The sequence below is a fragment of the Oryctolagus cuniculus genome, chromosome 11 (assembly GCF_964237555.1).
Source record: "Oryctolagus cuniculus chromosome 11, mOryCun1.1, whole genome shotgun sequence".
Taxonomy (NCBI): Eukaryota; Metazoa; Chordata; class Mammalia; order Lagomorpha; family Leporidae; genus Oryctolagus; species Oryctolagus cuniculus.
The window spans coordinates 109,365,357-109,386,440 of NC_091442.1; the positions used below are offsets into that span (position 1 = coordinate 109,365,357).

General features: G+C 39.2%; 1 protein-coding gene across 14 annotated transcripts in view; it reads left to right on the forward strand.

Annotated features, from left to right (window-relative positions):
• Positions 1 to 21,084, forward strand: part of RIC8B (RIC8 guanine nucleotide exchange factor B) — a 126,545-nt gene that overhangs the window by 44,456 nt on the left and 61,005 nt on the right. For all 14 annotated transcript variants that reach the window (XR_011380256.1, XR_011380257.1, XR_007919773.2 and 11 more), the window contains exon 4: positions 1,955 to 2,049. Coding sequence is in view for 4 of the 14 variants with exons in the window: in XM_017342125.3 (XP_017197614.1) it covers positions 1,955 to 2,049 (95 nt within the window). In the remaining 10 variants the exon portion in view is untranslated. The remainder of the gene's footprint in view (positions 1 to 1,954; positions 2,050 to 21,084) is intronic.

Genomic DNA, 21,084 nt, shown 5'->3' on the forward strand with positions numbered 1-21,084 from the left:
GAGGAAATGGAATAGAAGGTGGGATTTTTGGTTTGCCTTTGCAAGTAATGGAAAAGATAATGGGTAATTTCACAAGAGACTTGCCAACATCAGCATAAGAAAAGAAAGTACGTGTCTCCATTAATTTCCAAAACCACGGAAAATATGATTTTATCAAGTTAGGTAATGTATGAGTATTACATGATACTTTATGTAATAGGGCTAGGTAAAAGTAACCTAAATATGAAAGAATCTTTAATCTAGCTTTTGGAGATGGATGGTGAATGGGATGACATTCATTCCAACCCCACCAGTCTCCATTGGTCTTATTGTCACTCTTCCCATTCCTTCGTTTATGAAGTGTGTCAATTCTGTCAGTCTTACCCTTTATTTCCTTCCTCCTTCTCCCTTTCTCTTCACCTTCAAATGTTTTTTAAAAATGTTTATGTATTTATTTGTTTCATTTGAAAGGCAAAGAGACAGACATAGATCTCCCATCATTTATTCCTGAAATGCCTACAACATTTTGGGCTGGACTAAGCCAAAGCTAGGATCCAGGAATTCAGTCTTAGTCTCCCACGTTAGTGTCAGGGACCCAACCAAACACTTGAGCCCTCCTTTGCTGCCTCCCAAGATGTGCATAAAGAGGAAGTTGGAATTGGTAGTAGAGCTGAGACTTGAACTCTAAAACTGGTTGTGGGGCTTCCCAAGGGTCATTTTAGCCTCTACGTCAAACGCACACCTCTCCTACTCCTCTACCTCCACCTCCTGCAGAAAGCTTTACAGCACATTTATGCATATTGTTTAATTTAATCGCTTTACAACTCTAACAGAATCTTGTGTTTGTAGAGATTCATGTAGGGAAACAGGCTCAGAGTAGCTATATGATTGTCAAGGGTCATAGCCTAGACTCCTGACCCCAATTGTGTTGCTTTTTTCTGTTATGCCACTAAGGCCTTCATTTCTTTCAGATCAGCATATGATGATGTTATGCTTAAAATAACATCCTCCATATTGTGAGTAACAAAAGTGCACTTTATTGCTTCCTAGATTTTATGTTTTATAAAACATCTTCCTAAAAGTGCTAGATGAGTTATTTTTACGAATATAAGATATATGTATAATATGTAAATAGAATTCACTTTATACGGACTTGAAATCTTTTAAATACTAATAAATTTTAGAACTTTGTAATAGTTTCTAAAGTAATTGGAGTCTTCCTGAAGTATAACATATCCAGTTTCCTATCATAATTATGTATAATTTCATATTTTGCCTTTATTAAAACCTGAATGAAGAGAGATGCAACCTTGATGCAGATGATTAAAGAAATGGTAGTGACCCAAGAAATAATGATGTAAACCAAATAATTATTCAGAGCTTAGTTTATTTCCTACTGTTTGCCTTCTCTCTGACTCCCTGTGTCTTTTTAATACCACTGCTAATTAATAAACATTGGAAAAGTAGGAGAAGATGAAATTCAGATAACTTGGTTTTCATCACTTGCTGATAGTTCTGGAGGAACTAGAAGATTAAGAAGATTGATTAAATGGAATTAATGGAGTCATTGCTTTTGAAAGTTAAGAAATGAGACATTTTTATTAAGGATGGAAAGCCAACTACTAAAATAATTGATAACATTACATCTGTTTAAATTTTTATAATGGCTGGTAAACTGGAGCAGAATATGATCTAACAAAAGAATCACTCTTGGAAGTGAATCTCAGGGTAAATCATTATAGCTAGATCAGTTACTGATAATGACTGTTTCTGGAGGTCATGTGGCTGTTCATGTAAGATAGTGACTACTTAGTATTGCCTTGGGAATTCCTCTTAGAATATCCTGCCATCTACCGTGCATGGTATAAGAACTATTGTTTTGTGGGGCAAATGACATTGTAATGCCCCTGACTCCTTTATTAAGGCATTCAACTCGCAATTTTCCTCTTTTTTTTTTTTATTTTATTTATTGTAGAGTGATTCTCATCAGTTCCGTGTCATGGCAGCTGTCCTTCGCCATTGTTTACTAATTGTAGGTCCAACTGAAGACAAAACAGAAGAGCTGCACAGGTGGGTAACCTCTGTATTGATCTGTCAATGAAGGACATTATCAGTTTTTTTAAGCATCTAATAAGCACAGTGAGAATATTAAAGTAAATCAGATGTACTGGTAGGTCAGAAATCAATATAGCCATGCCCTGATGAGAAAATTTCAGGTTGTCTACTTTGTTACAGTATGCCCAAGTAGAAGAGAATTTGGCATTTGTTGCATATAACAGCAAAACCCAGGACAACAACAATAATAGTACAGTTACTGAACGTTCACTGTGTGTGGCATTGTGCTAAGTGATTTATAGAGATTGACTTCTTTAGATCATCATACCAACCTTATGAGGTGGTTTCTATTTTTCCCTTTCCATCAATGAGGAAACCAAGGCGTAGAAAGGACAGAGCATTTCTCTGAGATGACACAGTCTTAATGAGTAAAAGAGCCAGGATTTGGACTTCGCTTTTTTACTACATTTAATGACTATTCTCACTAATTTCAAGACTATTTAAGAAATTGTTTATCTTAAGCAATGAAAAAATTTTGTTTTACAAAGCATATAGTTCCTCCTAACAGTAGGAATTACCTTTTGAGCCTTTTAAATATTCTGTTTTCAAAATATAGGTGAAATACAACCAAAGTATAAAGTTATATATCCGGCTGGCGCCGCGGCTCACTAGGCTAATCCTCCACCTGCGGCGCCGGCACACCAGGTTCTAGTCCCGATTGGGGCGCCGGATTCTGTCCCTGTTGCTCCTCTTCGAGTCCAGCTCTCTGCTGTGGCCTGGGAGTGCAGTGGAGGATGGCCCAGGTCCTTGGGCCCTGTACCCGCATGGGAGACCATGAGGAAGCACCTGGCTCCTGGCTTCGGATCGGTGTAGCGCGCCGGCCGTAGCGGCCATTTGGGGGTGAACCAATGGAAAGGAAAACCTTTCTCTGTCTTCTCTCTCACTGTCTAACTCTGCCTGTCAAAAAAAAAAAAAAAAAAAAGTTAAATATCCACGTGATTACTATCTTTTAGTCAAATCCATGTTTTTAGTCATGATCAACAGTTTATTATTCGCCATGATACTAAGTTTGTTGATAGGTTACTTTTAGGTACTCTACGCCCTGTAAGCCATCAAAAGATTGTTTACTTCATGATTAAGAAGTATAATTTTTTTCTATAGCTATAAATTAAACACTTCTTTAATATTTTTTTATTTTTATTTTTTTATTTTTTTTATTTTTTGACAGGCAGAGTGGACAGTGAGAGAGAGAGACAGAGAGAAAGGTCTTCCTTTGCCGTTGGTTCACCCTCCAATGGCCGCTGCGGCCGGCGCGCTGCGGCCGGCGCACCGCGCTGATCCGATGGCAGGAGCCAGGAGCCAGGTGCTTTTCCTGGTCTCCCATGGGGTGCAGGGCCCAAGCACCTGGGCCATCCTCCACTGCACTCCCTGGCCACAGCAGAGGGCTGGCCTGGAAGAGGGGCAACCGGGACAGAATCCGGCGCCCCGACCGGGACTAGAACCCGGTGTGCCGGCGCCGCTAGGCGGAGGATTAGCCTAGTGAGCCGCGGCGCCGGCCAAATTAAACACTTCTTTAATATTTTGAGACTGTACCTTTAATAAGTCATCACGGGACTGGTGTTGTGCTACATTGCTTGGGTTTACCACATCACATATTGGAGAGCCTGGTTCAAATCCTTGCAGCTCCACGCATCCTATTCAGTTCCCTGTGGATGTGGCTGGGAGACAGTAGGTGAAGGCCCAAGTATCAAGCTCCACCCATGTAGAAAACCAGAATTGAGCTTCTGGTCTCCCCTAGTTTTGGCCTTGCTTAGCCTCAGGCTATTGCAGGCACTGGGGGAGTGAACCAGTAAATGGAAGATCTTGCTCTTTTTGACTCTTTCAAATAAATAAGTAAATAAATCTTTTTAAAAGTCATTTTAAAAGTAATCATATTAACTGTAATAAATAATAATGTGAAAAGATTTTATTAAGCATTTTCCCCCACTGTAACTTTTTTTTTTTTTAAGTAATCAAGAGATATTAGAAATCTAGACACTAAACCCAAAAGAAAACTGGCTTATAAACTCAGGAATAAATTCATTTTTTTTTTTCTAAATCAGAGATCACAGGTTAAATAGTAGTCATACAAGGATATTAGGAGAAAATGTTTTGACAGGAAGTGTCAAATACATTGCCAAGGATTTCTTTGAAGAATGAATTTAATTCCTTAACACAACACCCAGTATTTCTTAAAAGAGAGCAAAAACTGTATAAAAGTATTTAAAATACATTTATTAACATAATAAATAACCAATTTTCATTTATAATACTTTTTTCTTTTACTGTGGCTTTATTTTAAAAGTTGCTTTGATAAAAATCTATTAGTTTGATTGTAAATAAAGAATATCTCTAGAGACATAGAGAGGATTCATTAGTATTTGTCAAATGCTTTTCTAGGAGATTGAGGTTGCTGCTGACTTAACAGTTTGTCTGGAGTGGCCTTGTATGTCCCTTTAATCAGAATTAAACTGATTAGTATCATTTTGAGTAGTAATGACTCTAGGTTAATCCATTTAAATACAGAGAAAACTGCACCAACCTCAGAGGGCTATTTTAGGAGCCTTACTAAAATATCTGCTAAAATCTGCTCCTCTGTATCTGCCCTGAACAGTTTCTGGGTGGGTATGTGTGTGTAAGAGATGATTTTTTTTAAAAGGACATTTTAAAGTAACATCTCTCATTCAGTATTTTAAAGTTACTTTCTAAGTTTCTTTTTTACTCTTTTTTGGGGGACACTTTGATTTGTTTGAAGGAAAAATGTATTGACATAGGTAATCCTAGAGAGTAGAGTATTTGGTTATACGTTTTTGTCAAGTACCCTGTCCCTGGCACTAAGTAACCTCTCAGTAAATGAGAGCTAATTGTTGCTGCTGCTGGCATGCTACTTCTGTTATTATTATTATTATAATAAACATAATGCCTTTTAGATCTGATATTTTAGTTCTAAAATGTTTAGTTATTTCTTGATTTTGATATTTTGTTTAGAAATGTATTTCTATATTTATCCTGTGATTGTGTAAGAAATCTGTTTTTTGCTGAAGCCAGATAGAGTCTATGATATATGCACATCTGGTGCCTATAAAGCTGCTTTAGAAGAGTGAGTTAAAAACAAATAGCCTGGCAGTCATTTTTGATTATTTGCTCTGTAAGACAGTGCCAATTTTTTTCAGAGAAATCAAGAGGACATGGACGTAGAGATAAAATTAGTTCACTCACAAAGACAGCAGTCCTTGACCTTGTGTTTCACTAATCAACATTTTAGAAAGTTTTTAAAATGTATTTGTTCTGTTTCATTTCCTTTTGACTATACTAATGGAAACAAGTAGGTTGTGGGATGATCCACCTTTCTTTTGCTATAAAAAACAACATCTTTATTTTGTTCTCTATAGTCTGCCTTCAAGTATTTCCAGTACCCCTGGCCATAATCAATAAGCTTATGCCTAAAAAGCCTAAAAGTAATTATATGTGGATGTGGTTTTGTTTTATTTTTGAGAGCAGAATAGGGATGACCTATATACCCTGATGAGTATAGGAGTGGGTGGGAATAGATCTGATTTAATTTATTTTGGGTTCTCAATCTGTTTTCTTTTACTTAATACATTGGCACTTATAAAGCTTTATATTGCTGTCTCTTTGTTTAGACTAATTCATTTTGTCTCGCAAACTGAACGCATCAATTTAATATCTTTTATTTTTTTTTATTATTTTTTAAATTTATTTTATTTTATTTTATTTTTGACAGGCAGAGTGGACAGTGAGAGAGAGAGACAGAGAGAAAGGTCTTCCTTTGCCGTTGGTTCACCCTCCAATGGCCGCTGCGGCCGGCGCGCTGCGGCCGGCGCACCGCGCTGATCCGATGGCAGGAGCCAGGAGCCAGGTGCTTTTCCTGGTCTCCCATGGGGTGCAGGGCCCAAGCACCTGAGCCATCCTCCACTGTACTCCCTGGCCACAGCAGAGAGCTGGCCTGGAAGAGGGGCAACCGGGACAGAATCCGGCGCCCTGACCGGGACTAGAACCCGGTGTGCCGGCGCCGCTAGGCGGAGGATTAGGCTAGTGAGCCGCGGCACCGGCCTAATATCTTTTTTTTAAAGATTTATTTATTTTACTTGAAAGTCATAGTTACACACACACGGGGTGGGGGTGGCGGGGAGGGGTCTTCTATCCGCTGGTTCACTCCCCAATTGGCTGCAACGGCCAGAGCTGCGCCGATCTGAAGCCAGGAGCCAGGAGCTTCTTCCGGGTCTCCCACATTGGTGCAGGGTCCCAAGGACTTGGGCCATCTTCTACTGCTTTCCCAGGCCATAGCAGAGAGCTGGATTGTAAGTGGAGCAGCCGGGACTCAAACCGATGCCCGTATGGGATGCTGGCACTGCAGGTGGTGGCTTTACCCACTAAGCCATAGCACCGGTCCCAATTTAATATCTTATTACAAACAATGTTAAACATATCTTACATATGACAGATTTTTTTCCTTTTTTTTCCCCCATTTATTAGAAATGGGAGAGTTAGAGAGATCATCTACTGGGTCACTCTCCCAAATACCTGGAATGACCAGGATTGGGCAGGGCTAAAGCTAAGAGCCAAGAACTCCATTCAGGTCTCTCATGTGTGTAGCAGAAACTGAACTAATCATGGTTGCTGACTCCTAGGGTCCACATTAACAGAAAGAAGGACTCAGAAGCTGGAGCTGGGAATCAAATCCATGTACTTTAATGTGGCCACAGGCATACTGCATTACTGGCATAGTAACCACAAGGGCAAACATCTACCCCTCCAATTTAATTTTATTTATTTGAAAGGGAGAGAAACACAGAGAGACCCTTTATCCACTGGTCTATTCCCCAGTTGTTCCCCAATGACTGGAGCTGGACCAGACCAAAGCCAAAAGACAAGAATTCAGACTGTGTCTCCCACATGAGTGGCAGGAATGTAGCCACTTGAGCCATCACCTGCTGCCTCCCAAGATGCACATTAGCAGGTTGGAATCAGGAGCAAAGCCAAGACTCAAGGCATTCTATTATAGGATGTGGGCATCTTAACTGCTAGACCAAGTGCCCACACAAAACTTTTTTCTTTTTTAAGATTTACTTGAAAGGCAGAGTGACAGAGAGAGATCTTCCATCCACTGGTTCACTCCCCAAATTGTCATAATACCTGGGACTGGGATAGTGTGAAGCCAGTATCCAGGGACTCCGTCCAGGTCTCCCAGTTGTTGGCAGGGACCCAACTATTTGGGCTATCATCTAATGCCTTCCCAGGCACATTAGCAGGATGCAGAATGAGAAGCAGAGTAGCCAGGACTCCCAACTAGCACTCTGATATGGTTTGAGGGCTTCCCAAACAGCAACTTAATCTGTACCTCAGTGCCTACCTCCCAATTTGTTTATTATAGTAAAATACAATTATGAAATATACCATTTTAGCAATTGTTAAGTAAACATTCACTTTTATTAAATACTTCATAATGTTGTTCAGCCACTACCACCAGCCAGTTCCATAGCTTTTCCTCTTGTAAAATTAACTGTACCCACTAAATATTAATTTCTCATTACTGACTCTCCTTAAACCCTGGGAACCACCACTCTAATTTCTGTCTCTATAGATTTGACTGTTCTAGGGACCTCTTATGTAAAATCATATAGGATTTGTCTTTTTATGGCTGGCTTTTCTCAGAATAATGTTCTTAGGTTTCAAACCTTTTATAGTGTAAGTCTATATTTTTTCCTTCTTTTTTAAGGCTGGAGAATAATGCATTGTATATTTTACACTGCATTTCGTTTATGCATTCATCTATCAGTGCACACTTGGGTTTCTTCTACATGTTACCTTTGTGAATAATGCTCTTACGAACATGCTTTCAGCTCTTTTTGGATATATACCTAGAAACCAAACTGCTAGATCATATGGCAATATATTTTTAATTATTTGAGGAACCACTACACTGATTTCCACAAGTGTTATACCATTTTACATTCCACCAACAGTACACAGGGTTTCCAGTTTTTCCATATCCTTGTCAACATTTGTTATTTTCTTTTATTCCCCCTTATAGTAGCTGTCTTATAAATCTGATTTACATTTTCCTAGTGACTAGTGATGTTGAGCATCATTTTATGTGCTTAGTGGCCATTTTTATCTCTTTGAGAAAATGTCTTTTTGAGTCTGTTGCCCATTTTTTAATCATACTGTTTGAAGTTCAGTTTTAGGGCTTTTCTGTGTATCCTGGGTATTAATCCCTTATCAGATACGTGATTTGCAAACATTTTCTCCCATTCTGCGAGTTATTCTTTATTCTGTGGATACTATCTTTTGCTGCATGAAACTTTTTAAATTTTCATGCAGTTCAGTTAGTCTATATTTGCTTTTGTCATTCTTGTCTTTGATGTCATATCCAAGAATCATTACCAAATCCAATGTTTGTGAAGCATTTGCATTGTGTTTTCTTCTTGGAATTTTACAGTTTTAGGCCCATAATCTATTTTAAGTTAAGTTTTATAAAAGGGTGCAGCTTCATTCTTTTGTAAGTAGATATCCCGTTTCTCCAGCTACCACTTATTGGAATGATGGTGCTTTTCTCTATTGAATGGTCTTTGCACCCTTGTCAAAATTTATTTGACCATATATATATATATATATATATATATATATATAAGGGTTTATTTCTGGACTCTAATTCTATTCCATTGGTCTATGTATCTTTAGACTAGTACCATACTCTTCTGATTATTGTAGCTTTGTAGTAAGTTTTCTTCCCCCAGAAACTTTTTATTTAAGGAATACAAACTTCATGCTTTTCATGAATTTGGGAATATAGTGATCCTTCCCACTGTAGCTGCCCTCCCACCTGCACTCCCACCCCTCTGCCTCCTTGTTCTCCTATTCCTTTGCTTATTTTTTTACTAAAATCTATTTTCAGTTAACTTTATACTCATACAGTTATCTCTATACTAAGAGTTCAACAAATTGTAAAAAACAACAACAAGAACAAAAAGAACAAAACTTGTTCCTCAGCAGTCAAGACAAGGGCTGTTCAAAGTCATTGTATATCAAAGTATTAATTTCACTTCTATAGATTACCTTTTATGTGATCTGTTAGTTATCACAGATCAGGGAGAACATATGGTATTTGTCCTTTTGGAACTGATTAATTTCATTAAGTGTGATATTTTCCAGTTCCATCCATTTTTTTGCAAATGACAAGATTTCTTTTTTTTTTTAACCACTGTGTAGTATTCCATGGTGTATATATCTCATGATTTCTTTATCCAGTCTTCAGTTGATAGACATCTGGGTTGATTCCATATCTTAGCAGTTATGAATTGAGCTGCAGTAAACATGGGGGTACAGATAACACTTTCATATGCTGATTTAATTTCCCTTGGAATGAAAGCCATTCTAACTGGGGTGAGGTGAAACCTCATTGTGGTTTTGATTTGCATTTTCCAGATGGCTAGTGATCCTGAGCATTTTTTTTTTTTTTGCTTTCAAACTTTTATTTAATGACTATAAATTTTCAAAGTACAGTTTATGGATTACAATGGCTTCCCCCCCATAACATCCCTCCCACCCACAACCCTCCCCTTTCCCACTCCCTCTCCCCTTCCATTCACATCAAGATTCATTTTCAATTCTCTTTATATACAGAAGATCAGTTTAGCGTACATTAAGTAAAGATTTCAACAGTTTGCTCCCACACAGAAACATAAAGTGAAAAATACTGTTTGAGTACTAGTTATAGCATTAAATCTCAATGTACAGCACACTAAGGAAAAAGATCCTACATGAGGAGTAAGTGCACAGTGACTCCTGTTGTTGACTTAACAAATTGACACTCTTGTTTATGGCCTCAGTAATCACCCTAGGCTCTTGTCATGAGCTGCCAAGGCTATGGAAGTCCCCTGAGTTCACTGACTCTGATCATGTTTAGACAAGGCCATGGTCAAAGTGGAAGTTCTCTCCTCCCTTCAGAGAAAGGTACCTCCTTCTTTGATGACCCGTTCTTTCCACTGGGATCTCACTCGCAGAGATCTTTCATTTAGGTTTTTTTTTTTTTTTCCCCAGAGTGTCTTGGCTTTCCATGCCTGAAAAACTCTCATGGGCTTTTCAGCCGGATCCGCATGCCTTAAGGGCTGATTCTGAGGCCAGAGTGCTGTTTAGGACATCTGCCATTCTATGGGTCTGCTGTGTATCTCACTTCCCATGTTGGATCGTTCTCTCCCTTTTTTATTCTATCAGCTAGTATTTGCAGACACTATTTTTGTTTATGTGATCCCTTTGGTTCTTAGTCCTATCATTACGATCAATTGTGAACAGAAATTGATCACTGGGACTAGTGAGATGGCATTGGTACATGCCACCTCGATGGGATTGAATTCGAATCCCCTGGTATGTTTCTAACTCTACCGTTTGAGGTAAGTCAGCTTGAGCATGTCCCAAATTGCACATCTCTTCCCTCTCTTATTCCCACTCTTATATTTAACAGCAATCACTTTTCAGTTAAGTTTCAGCACTTAAGAAGAATTGTGTATTGATTACAGTATTCAACCAAAAGTATTAAGTAGAACAAACAAACAAAAATACTAAGAGGCATAACATATCAAGTTGCTCATCAACAGTCAGGGTGAGGGCTGATCAAGTCACCATTTCTCATAGTGTTCATTTCACTTTAACAGGTTTCCTTTTTGGTGCTCAGTTAGTTGTCACCTATCAAGGAGAACAAGTGGTATTTGTCCCTTTGGGATTGGCTTATTTCACTCAGCATAATGTTTTCCAAATTCCTAACAGGGATCACTTTTCAGTTAAAATTTAAACACCTAAGAATAATTGTGTGTTAATTACAGAGTTCAACCAATGGTACTAGAACAAAAAAAAATACTAAAATGGATAAAGTATTACATTGTACTCAACTGTCAGGACAAGAGATCCTGAGCATTTTTTCATGTGTCTATTGGCCATTTGGATTTCCTCTTTTGAAATATGTCCACTTGAGTCCTTGGCCCATTTCTTAACTGGGTTGTTTGTTTTGTTGCTGTTGTCTCTTGATCTCTTTATATATTTTGGTTATTAATCCTTTATCAGTTGCATAGTTTGCAAATAATTTCTCCCATTCTGTCAGTTGCCTCTTCACTTCCCTGAGTGTTTCTTTTGCAGTGCAGAAGCTTCTCAATTTGATGTAATCTCATTTTTCAGTTTTGGCTTTGATGGCCTGTGTCTCTGGATCTTTTCCAAAAACTCTTTGCCTATTGCCAATGCCTTGCAATTGGGTTTCTCCAATGTTCTCTACTGATCTGATAGTATTGGGCCATAGATTTAGGTCTTTAATCCATTCTGAATGGATTTTTGTGATATGTTATATTGTCATCTTCATTCTTTTCCAGTTTTTTTTTATTTCTCTTTTGATTTCTTCTATGACCCACTGTTCATTCAGGACCCATTATTCATTCAGGAGCATGTTGTTCAGTCTCCATGTGTTCTAGAAGTTCTTAAGTTGTTGATTTCCAGCTTCATTCCATTGTGATCAGAGAAGATTCATGGTATGATTTCGATTTTTTTGAATTTGCTAAGACTTGCTTTATGGCCTAGCATGTGATCCATCCCAAAGAAAGTTCCATGCTCTGGTGAAAAGAATGTATATTCTGCATCTCTAGGATAAAAAGTTCTGTAGATACCCATTAGGTCCATTTGGTCTATAATGTTATTTAATTCTGTTGCTTACTTGCTGAATTTCTGTCTGGTTGATCTGTCCATTGCTGAAAGGGGAATATTGAAATCCCCCATTACTATTGTATTGGAGTCTATTTCTCCCTTGAGATCCATTAACATTTCTTTTAAATATCCATGTGCCCTATAATTAGGTGCATATATATTTATAATAGTCACATCTCCTTAAACCTTATATAGTATCCTTCTTTGTCTCTTTTAACAGTTTTTGTGTTAAAGTCTATTTTGTCTGATATTAGGATGGCTATACCAGCTGTTTTTTGGTTTCTGTTAGCATGGAATATCTTTTTGCATCCTTTCACTTTCAGTCTGCATGTATCTTTTTTGGTGAGATGTGTTTCTTGTAGGCAGCAAATACATGGGTTTTGTTTTTTAATCCGTTCTTTTAACTGGAGAGTTGAGGCCATTTACATTCAAGCTGATTATTAATATGTAATGACTTTGTCCTGCCACTTTTTTTTTTTTTTTTTAGATTTTTATTTTATTTATTTTGAAAGACAGAGTTACAGATAGAGGTAGAGCCAGAGAGAGAGAGAGAGAGAGAGAGGTCTTTATCCGCTGGTTCACTTCCCAAATGGCCACAACGAACAGAGCTGAGCTGATCTGAAGCTAGGAGCCTGGAGCTTCTTCCGGGTCTCCCAGGCAGGTGCAGGGGCCCAAGGACTTGGGCCATCTTCCACTGCTTTCCCAAGCCATAACAGAGAGCTGAATCAGAAGTAGAGCAGCCAGGACTTGAACCGGCGCCCATATTGGATGCCGGCACTGCAGGCCAGGGTTTCAACCTGCTATGCCACAGCGCCTGCCCTGCCATTTTTCCATAAATATACCTATTGTTTACTTTGGATTTCCTTTGTACTTTTACTGGGAGATTTTCTGCCTTCACTTTCTTTCATAGTGATGACCATGTTTCTGTGTTTATGTGTGTGGTACATCTTTAAGCATTCAAATTTTGTAAGACTGGATGAGTGGTGACAAATTATTTCAATTTCTGTTTGTTAGGGAAGGTCTTTATTTCACCTTCACTCATAAATGAGAGCTTTGCAGGGTACAGTGTTCTGGGTTGGCATTTTTTTTTCTCCTGAGACTTTTAATATATATCACCAGTCTCTCCTTTTTTTTTTTTTTATTGATTTTGTTTATTTATTTGGGAGGTAGAGCCATAGTCAGAAAGAAGGAGAGACAGAAAGAAAGGTCTTCTATCCACTGGTTCATTCCCCAAATGACCGCAGTGGCTGGAGCTGGGCCAATCTGAAGCGAGGAGCTGGTAGCTTCTGCTGAGTCTTCAAAGTGGGTTCAGGGTCTCAAGCACTTGGGCCATCCTTCACTGCTTTCCCAGGCCATATCTGAGAGCTGGATCAGAAGAGGAACAGCCAGGACATGAACTGGTACCTGTATGGCATGCCAGCACTACAGGTGGAGGCTTAGCCTACTGTACCACAGCACCAGCCCCTGTCCTGTAGGGTTTTAGATGAGAGGTCAGCTGTGAGTCTAGTTGGAGATCCTCTAAAAATAATCTGGCATTTCTCTTGTGCACATTTTAGAATCTTTTCTTTATGTTTTACTATAGAGAATTTGACTGCAATGTGTCATGGTGAAGATCTTTTCTGGGTATGTCTAATAAAGTTCTGTGTGCTGCATGTACTTGAACATCCCTTTCTTTATTCAGATTAGGGAAGTTTTTGCCATATTTTACTAAAAAGACCTTCTAATACATTCTCTCTTTCCATGCCTTCAGGAACCCCTAAGATCCATATGCTGGGTCATTTGATAGTATCCCATAAATCTCCAACACGGTTTTTAAGTTTTCTAATTTTTTCTTCTTCTTTTTTTTTTTTTTTTGGCCTGATTATAAAATTTCCAGAGATTTGTCTTCTAACTCAGATATTCTTTCTTCTGTCTCTCCAAGTCTGTTGTTAATGCTTTCCACTGCATGCTTTATTTGATCTATTGAATCATTCACTTCCAATATTTCATTTTGATTTCTCTTTAAAATGTCAATTTCTTTCTCTTTTTTTTAAGATTTTATTAATTTGAGAGGTAGAGTTACAGACAATGAGAGGGAGAGACAGAGATAGAAAGGTCTTCCTTCCATTGGTTCACTCCCCAAATGGCCGCACTGGCCAGAGCTGCACCAATCCGAAGCCAGGAGCCAGGAGCCTGGAGCCCAAGCACTTGGGCCGTTTTCGACTGCTTTTCCAGGCCACAGCAGAGAGCTGGATTGGAAGAGTAGCAGCCAAGACTTGAACCGGCACCCATATGGGATGCCAGCACTGCAGGTGAAGGATTAACCTACTGCGCCATGGTACCGGCCCCCTAAAAATGTCAATTTCATTGGAAAAATTTTCTCTCATGTCATGCATGGATTTCTTTAATTTGTGGATTTACTTCTAATTACTTCTAAGTAATCCTACTATCAGTTTTTTTAATTCTTTTTCTGGCATTTCTTCAGTCTCTTCATCTTCACATTCTAGTATTGAAGTGTTGTGTTCTTTTGGGTGTGTCATGGTGTGTTCCTTATTCTTGTTTCTTGAATTGCTGCATCTATTTTTAGCATTTGTGGAAATACTTGTTGGCTTTTTTGTTTGGTTTGGTTTTCTCCTGTGATGACTTTTATCTTTGGTCTATTCTTCTGTGGCTTAATGGATTTTCTGCTCTTTCAGTGAATACCCAGAGGTGTGTTCTGGGTGTGGCCAGGGAGCTCTGTTCAGTGCTCCAGGCTGAGGGGAGTATCCAAGGTGACACCCAAGTTGGGCGTGTTAAATTTTTTTTTTTTTTTTTTTAAATCAGAGAGGAGGTTTAATCGGCTCTATTGGTGTAGCCTCCCGCTCATCGCTCACCTTGTCTCTTCCAAGGAGACTAATGCCCAAGTACTAGCCCCAGTGGGTGCAGTATCATCCACGCTGCCACAAGAACCACAGAAAGGATCCATGCAGTCCTCAGTGTGAGCATGGATCCCACGGCAGTGACCTTCACCAGGGAATCAGGGAGCACCAAGAATGTAAAGCCACCCACAGTGACTGCCCAAAGACCCAGCCACTCCCTGTGCTCTCCCACAAAGCCACAGTGTTTTCACAGTCCCAGCACAGAGCACCCCCCAGCCATGCTTGGTTGTCTCCTCTGGCTGGTTGCTGGGCATGTGGACACAAGCTGGTGCAGCTGTTACATATGTCAACCGACTAGTTACAAGACACCGGTGCCCTGTGGTTGGGAAGAGAGAAATGTGCCCCTTTCTTTTTCCCTCTAGGTTGGCAGGTACACTATTCCCCACAGGGCTTAATGGCGGACTCACACCAGGCTCTTCCCTCAACTTTATCACCAGTGGCTTGTGTCGCTGCAGTCAGGTCTCACCTCATTCTCCAAAACTGTTGCTGAGACTCTTGGCTGCTTGGGGTCCTGAGTTGTGCACATCCGCACTTTCCACATAGATCCATAGTGTCTCTCTAATTTGCATGGCTTTTCCTTTGCGTTTTTCTCCCTAACTCTTCCCTTAGATTGCACTTTCTCCACTTTTTAAAAACTATCTCCCCTTAGACTAGAACAGCAAGCTGACTATTCCGCCATCTTGAAATTCAGACTTTATTCTACCATTAACTCCTCTTATAGATATTTAGCCTTTTTTTTTTTTTTTGCTTTATCTCTTCAAAATATGAACATGCTGAGATCTCTCCCATTTGGAGTAGAAGTAAATCTTTCATCAGATCCGCTCTTTAGAGCTATCAGCCTGTTTCTTTCCTTTCCTTGACAGCTAAGATTTTTCACAGTGTTGCCTGTACCATTTATGTCCAAACATTTTGGTTAAATCCCTAAATCAGAAAAGATGCTTAAACATACCTTCCCATGTATTGATTTGTATTGATATAAATACAAATATATCGTAATATTATATATATGATTATATATATTCTATTATATAAATATTCACGTACAAGGGTACTTCAAAAAGTTCATGGGAAATGGAATTAAAAGATGTTTATTGTGGTGCAGAAAACTTCTTTAGTCCACTCAATTTTTTCATAAAGCATACCTTTGGAAAAATTTTTTTTTTTTTTGACAGGTAGAGTGGACAGTGAGAGAGACAGAGAAAGGTCTTCCTTTGCCGTTGGTTCACCCTCCAATGGCCGCCACGGCTGGCGCCCTGTGGCCGGCGCACCGCGCTGATCCGTTGGCAGGAGCCAGGTACTTATCCTGGTCTCCCATGGGGTGCAGGGCCCAAGCACTTGGGCCATCCTCCACTGCATTCCCTGGCCACAGCAGAGAGCTGGCCTGCAAGAGGGGCAACCGGGACAGAATCCGGCGCCCCGACTGGGACTAGAACCCGGTGTGCCGGCGCCGCAAGGCGGAGGATTAGCCTAGTGAGCCGCGGCGCCGGCCCACCTTTGGAATTTTTAAGACCCCTCTTATGTATAGACCTTACATACACTGCTAATGATTGTACGAAGTAAATCATGACAATTGTATATAAAAATAAATAATAAAAAGAGACAATATGAAGATTAATTTTTAAAAATAGGTGTTAAGAGAGGCCAGTGCTATGGTGTAGTGGGTAAAGCTATTGCCTGTGGTGCTGGCATCCCATATGGAGGCCAGTTCGAGTCCCAGCTGCTCCACTTCCAATCCAGCTCTCTGCTATGGCCTGGGAAAGCAGTGGAAGATGGCCCAAGTCCTTAGGCCCCTGAACCAGTGTGGGAGACCCGGGGGAAGCTCCTGGCTCCTGGCTTTGGATCGGCACAGCTCTGGCTGTTGCAGCCAGCTGGGGAGTGAACCAGTGGATGGAGGACCTCTGTATCTCTCCACGGTTGCATACACCCCACTCCACTTTGCAGATATCTGATTTGTACCTATTATTTTCCCTAGTCATTCTTCATCCCAATCTAATTAGGCTTCTATATATCCTTTGCCAGCATACCTCTGATTTAAGGTCATCAGTAAACTATCTTAATGTAACATCTAAGACTCTTTTTAATGTCCCATCCAATTCCACACGTAAATACAAAGACCTTTCTGGTCTTACTGTCTACTAAGTTGTCTCCTTTAGAGACCTTATCCTTTGTTTAAACATAGGGACTTGTTTTCATTTTTCCATAGGTGCTATAGTCTCTTTCTCTGTTATTTTTGCTATTCCATTCTATAATGGAATATATCCATTGTTCAAAAGCTGCATAATAGTTGCCATACTGTGTGCCTAGTGGAGTGCTTTGTTTACCTTTTTTAATACATCAAAGTGGTGGGTAAGTTTATTCTCCCTTTATTTTTGAAATATCTCACTAGTTATAAAGTTGTTTTCTCCTCAGCCTCTAGGTACTACAGTGATTCAGACTCAGCCTTTACAGTCATTCAATCCACACTCCTTTGTTGCTCTAATCTCATCTGTTCTCTTTAAATACTAGCTATATGTCAGTGACTTCTCAGTGTATTTCTCTATTGTGGATTATCTTCCCTGAACTCCAGACTCACAACCAATTTTCTATTAACATCTCCACCTGTAGGTCTAATAGACAATTCACACTTAATATATCCAAAATGAACTCTTAATCTTCCCCTAAAATCTGCTTCACCTATAGTGTTTCCCATTGTTTTTTTTTTTATGTCATTGTTAAATATGTACCTTTTGTCTTTAATCTTTTTTCAAAAAATTTAGTTTTTAATAGATTCAATGTGGTTTGTAGATACAATTCTAAGAACATAATGAGATTCCCTTCCTCTCTCCCTCCATCCCCCTTCTTGCTCCCACTCTCCTTTTTCTCCTTTTTATTTTTAATTTTTGAGATAACATTTTAAATTTATATTACAGTAAAAAGGCTTAGTACTTCACTGAATAAGAAGTTTAAAAAAACTAGAAGACCCCAGTGTAGTGAGAATATAGACAAGAGCTGTAGTCAGTAATTGAATGGAAAAATGGCCATTTCACTCATATACAGTAAATTTTGAAGCAATCACATATTATTAAATCTCTAGTATTATAACATTCTGAATCATTGCTTCGACAAAGGTATAAAACAAAGCTTTACAAAACTATATTTATAGCAGTACTGATACATGCAGGCCTTTGTTTTTTTCAAGATTTACGTATTATTTGAAAGGCAGAGTTACACAGAGAGAGGGAGAGACAGAGATCTTCCTCTACTGGTTCACTCCCCCTGCAATGACTGGGGCTGGGCCAGGCCAAAGCCGGAAGCCCAGAGCTTCTCACAGGTCTCTCACGTGGGTTTAGGGGCCCAAGGATTTGAACCACTCTGCACTGCTTTCCCAGGCACAATAGCAGGGAGCTGGACTGTAAGTGGAGCAGCCAGGACATGACCTGGTGCCCATATGTGATGCCGGTATCGCAGGCAGCAGCCTTACCCACTATGCCCGCCCCTCTTTTTTATTTTTTTTTAATTTTTGCTCCCAAGCCGGCGCCGTGGCTCAATAGGCTAATCCTCCACCTTGCGGCGCCGGCACACCGGGTTCTAGTCCCGGTTGGGGCACCGGATTCTGTCCCGGTTGCCCCTCTTCCAGGCCAGCTCTCTGCTATGGCCAGGGAGTGCAGTGGAGGATGGCCCAGGTGCTTGGGCCCTGCACCCCATGGGAGACCAGGAAAAGCACCTGGCTCCTGGCTCCTGCCATCGGATCAGTGCGGTGCGCCGGCTGCAGCGGCGGCCATTGGAGGGTGAACCAGCGGCAAAGGAAGACCTTTCTCTCTCTGTCTCTCTCTCTCACTGTCCACTCTGCCTGTCAAAAAAAAAAAAAAAAAAAATTTTTGCTCCCATATATAAGGGAGAACATGTGGTATTTGTCTTTCTGTGTCTGGATTATTTCATACAACATGATATCCTCCAGTTGTATTTGTTTTTGCTGTAAATGGTAAAATTTTGTGTGTGTATAACACATTTTCTTTACTCATTTGATGTTGGAAATTTTGGTTGATTCCAAATTTTGACTATTGTAGACACTGTTGCTATAAACATGGTGGTGCAGGTATCTCTTTGATAGAACATGTTCATGTATTTTGGGTATATATCTAGTAGTGGGATTGCTGGATTATATGGCAAGTCTATTTCTAGTTTTCTAAGAAATATCCACATTGTTTTCCACAGTGGCTGCACTAATTTACGTTCCTACCAACAGTATATAAATGTTCCCCTTTGTCCACATCCTCCCCAGCATTTGTTACTTTCTGTGTTTTGGATTGTAGCCATTCTGACAGATGTGAAGCGATATTTCATTGTGGTTTTGATTGGCATTTCCCTGATGGCTAATGATATTCAGTACTTTTTTCATATATTGGCTGGCAATTTGTATTTCTTCTTTTGAGAATTGTCTGTTGAGGTCGTTTGTCCATTTCTTAACTAGATTATTTTGTTGTTGTTGAATTTTTAAGTTGCTGATATATATTTGGGATATTAATCCTTTGTCAGATAGATTATAAATATATTTTTTCTCATTCTGTTGAATGTCTTTTCACTCTGTTGATCATTTCCTTTTCTGTGCAAAAGCTTCTGAGTTTAATATAGTCCTGTTTGTTTAGTTTTGCTTTTGTTGCCTGTGCTTGGGGATTTTGTCCAAGAAGTTGTCCCCTATATCAGTGTCTTAGAGTGTCTCCCCTATGTTTTCTTCCAGCAACTTCATAGTCTCAGGTCTTTGATCCATCTTGACTTGGTTTTTGTATATGGTGAGAAGTATAGATCTAATTTCATTCTTCCATATGTGTGTGTATATGTGTGTGTGTGTGTTTATATATTTTTGGTAGTTATTGTGAATGCAGTTTCTTTCTTGATTTTCCTTTTTGTAAGTTTATGATTAGCATTTAAAAATCTGTTTTTTTGTATGTTTATTTTGTATCCTGCAACCTTACTGAATTGGTTTGTCAATTCTAACAGCTTTTTGGTGAAGTATTTAGGTTTTCCTGTGTACAACATCATGTAATCTGCAAACATAGATAATTTAACTTCCTCTTTGCCAGTTTTGATGCCCTTTATTTCTTTTCCCTAATTGCTTTTGCTAAAACTTTTTTTTTTTAAGATTTATTTATTTATTTGAAAGTCAGAGTTACAGAGAGAGAGGAGAGGCAGAGAGAGAAGGGTCTTCCATCTGATGGTTCACTCCCCAATTTGCTGCAACGGTTGGAGCTGCGCTGATCCAAAGCCAGGATCCAGAAGCTTTTTCCAGGTCTCCCACGCAGGTGCAGGGGCCCAATGGCTTGGGTCATCTTCTACTGCTTTCCCAGGCATAGCAGAGAGCTGGATGGGAAGTGGAGCAGCTAGCTCTAGAACTGGTGCCCATATGGGATGCTGACACTTCAGGCCAGGGCATTAACCTGCTGTGCCACAGTGCCATCCCCTAAAACTTTCAATACTATATTGACCAAGAGTGGTGAAACTAGACATCCTTGTCTTGTTCCAGACCTGATAAGAAATGCTTTCAGTTTTCCCCCACTCAGTATGCTATTGGCTGTCGGTTTGTCATATATGGCCTTTATAAATTTGAGGAATGTCCCTGCTATACCTAATTTGTAGAGTTTTTTTTTTTCATTAAAGAATGTTGAATCTTATCAAATGCTTTTTCTGCATTTATTGAGATGACCATATGGTTTTTGTTCTTCATTCTACTGATGTCATTTAAGACATATATTGAGATTTGCAAATGTTAAATCACTCTTGCATTTCTGGGATAAATCCCACTTGATCATGATGTATAACCTTTTTTATGTGGTTTTGGATTCAATTTACTGGTATTTTGGTGAGAATCTTTGCATTTTTGTTCATTAAGGATATAGGTCTGTATTCTTTTCATGACATGTCTTTGGATTTGGTATCGAAGTGATGTTGGCCTTATACAGAGTTTGGCAGAGTTCCATCCTGTTTAATGTTCTGGAATGGTTTGAAAAGTATTGGAGCTACTTCCTGTTTGAATGTTTTGTAGAATTCAGTAGTAAAGCCATCAGGTTCCAGACTTTTCTTTGATAGAAGACTTTCTATTACTGCTTCAATCTCACTGCTTGTATGGGTCTGTTTAGGTTGTCTATATCTTCTTATTTTAATCTTGATAGGTTATATGAATTCAGGAATTCATCCATTTCTTTGAGGTTTTCTAGTTTATTAGCATATAGTTCTTCATAATAGTTTCTTATCATCCTTTGTATTTCAGTGGTGTTGGTTGTAATGTCTCATTTTTGATCTCTAATTTTATTTATTTGAGTTTTTCCTTCTTTCTTTGTTAGTTGGCTAGAGGTTTATCTATTTTGTTTATCTTCTCAAAAAAACAACTTTTTGTTTTGTTATTCTTGTATTTTTTTTAGTTTCAATTTCA